Genomic DNA, 2,154 nt, shown 5'->3' with positions numbered 1-2,154 from the left:
TAAAATAAAAATAAAAATTATGGAAACATGGGCCTTCAATCATCATCAATGACAGCTATACAAATGACCAGCCTTGTCTCTATAACGTGTTTGGCTTGTTTAAGTCTGCCTCTGGTCATGGGCCCTTTAAGTGCTTCGTGGTCCTTACCCTTAGTTGTGTCCTCATCACAAGGGGGGCCCCACAACACATCAATTCTGATTTGGAATGGAGAAGTATTTATATTTTTAAATAAATCGTATTTTCATAAGTATATGTAAGTTATTATTTTCAGGAACGTCCTGAGTTGAAGTTATCCTCCCATGGAAGGAAGTTTGAGAAATTCCTTAGACACTGGCGATTAGGGACTTATATTTGCTTTTGCAGAGAGGTGACATAAGGAAACTAGTAGTTTCCATCTTCCTATAGGAGATGTCACAATCACCTTCGATGATGTGGCACCGTTGCTTCATCTGTCCATCACAAATGCTTTCCATAGCTTCGAGGGTCTTCATATGGACGAAGTTGTGTTTCTGTTAGTTGAATTGCTTGAAGTTAGTGCAGATGAAGCAAGAGTTGAGACAGTACAATGCCATGGGGCATATGTTCAGCTATTGTGGCTGCGAGACATTTATCATAGCGAATGTGATGCCGCACAGTGGACTGTAGCAGCTCAAGTATATTTGTTGCATATGGTAGGTTGCACTCTCTTTGCCAACAAGAGTGATACACACGTGCATGTGGTATTCTTGGATGACATTCATGACCTCACCCAAAGTGGAAGCTATACATGGGGAGCTACTACCCTAGTCCATATGTATGACAATTTGAATGATGCGTCTAAGAGCAACGCCAAACAACTTGCAGGATATAACACACTTTCACATGTAATTATAATTGAATTTAATTTTTTAGTTTTGTTATCTATTTTATGTTGACTATTGTTTTGATTTTTTTGTTTTCAAAATATGTGTAGTGTTGGATCTACGAGCATTTTCCTTTTGTTGCTGAGTCTATTGTTGCTGCTTATGATCAGAGGAAACCACATGCCTGCCACTGGAAGTCAGGGAAGACATTACCAGTGTCGACGTATCGAAAGCGTTTGCATAGATTGATGTCTGATGTTGTGTGCTGAATTCCTTATGGTGACCACCATGCAATTAGAGAATTCAAGCTGATTTCTATTTTCCGGACATATTCGATAGGGTCCATCTATTGTCATACACCGACCAGAGAGGGTTGTGCGACAGTTTAGGTATGTGCAGACCATTCCTCCACTCCCAATTACGTCAATGTTATGCATAGAAGATATTGATGATAAATGGATTCAGTTTTCTGAATATCTTACACCGGTGGGTCAGATATGTGTTGTGCCTGGACAATGTTTAGCAAATTACATGGAGTGATTCTACATGATTTCTCATCCTTTCATGAGTCTGGCACAACCTAGAGATCCACCTAGACATCCACTTGTCGTGCATGATGACACATTTGTTGAACCAGATATTCCTCAGCACCTGATGGCAACACCAGCTATGGACGAGGCACTTGCATATGCACCTGTTCATGTAGAGCATCCTCAACATGCAGTGGTAAAATATAAATTCAACTTACCCTGTTATTCATTTTATTTGAACATGTTCAACCACATGTGTACTTGTCTCAAAAAATGCCTTAATTTCAATGTGTTGCAGTATGATCATGTTGTTGATGACTTTCCAAACACTACATAGGTCTCCAAGACTATTCTGTAGTAGTCTTTTTAAGTCTCAATGAGCAAATTCAATCCTGCATATGAAATACATAAAAAATTAAACAAAGACAACTATTTTTATCCATTAAGTCATAAACCCTAAGCAAATTTTTTTTTACAATTTTCATACCTGTTTGTTGTTGTGTTTCCTAAGTACATCACTGTATTCGTCCAGGCTTTAACAAATTTTTCTCTGTGGGGAATTATCCATATCTGGTTGACATAATCAACAAACATTAGCCATGGTGAACAATTAATTTCAAACTTCTCAAGCCACTCATCGAACTCCTCCTTAGAAGGACAATCAACCAAATTCCCCCAAGCTTTCATGACATAATCACATGCATTTTTTGACTAACCGGGGATTTACACTTCGCCTTCACATTCTTATCAATGTGAAACTGACACAACAAGTTGGTACACT

General features: G+C 38.5%; 1 protein-coding gene across 1 annotated transcript; it reads left to right on the top strand.

Moving 5' to 3' along the window:
* Nucleotides 1–492: 492 nt before the first annotated feature.
* LOC114373238 (protein MAIN-LIKE 1-like) lies at nt 493–1,383 on the top strand. The gene is made up of 3 exons (XM_028330752.1): nt 493–864; nt 954–1,103; nt 1,183–1,383. The coding sequence occupies exons 1-3, from the start codon at nt 493–495 to the stop codon at nt 1,381–1,383; spliced, it is 723 nt and encodes a 240-aa protein (XP_028186553.1).
* Nucleotides 1,384–2,154: the final 771 nt, after the last annotated feature.

This window comes from Glycine soja, chromosome 11 (genome assembly GCF_004193775.1).
Source record: "Glycine soja cultivar W05 chromosome 11, ASM419377v2, whole genome shotgun sequence".
NCBI lineage: Eukaryota > Viridiplantae > Streptophyta > Magnoliopsida > Fabales > Fabaceae > Glycine > Glycine soja.
Note: the sequence above shows the minus strand (reverse complement) of the source record. Positions and strands in the feature narration are given on the sequence as shown.

Excerpts from the sequence above, each read along its gene's own strand:
- LOC114373238 (XM_028330752.1), top strand. The coding sequence starts at position 493 with ATGGACGAAGTTGTGTTTCTGTTAGTTGAATTGCTTGAAGTTAGTGCA. Across the intron at positions 865-953 it reads GATATAACACACTTTCACAT|TGTTGGATCTACGAGCATTT; the intron begins GTAATTATAATT and ends AAATATGTGTAG. Across the intron at positions 1,104-1,182 it reads ATAGATTGATGTCTGATGTT|GGTCCATCTATTGTCATACA; the intron begins GTGTGCTGAATT and ends CATATTCGATAG.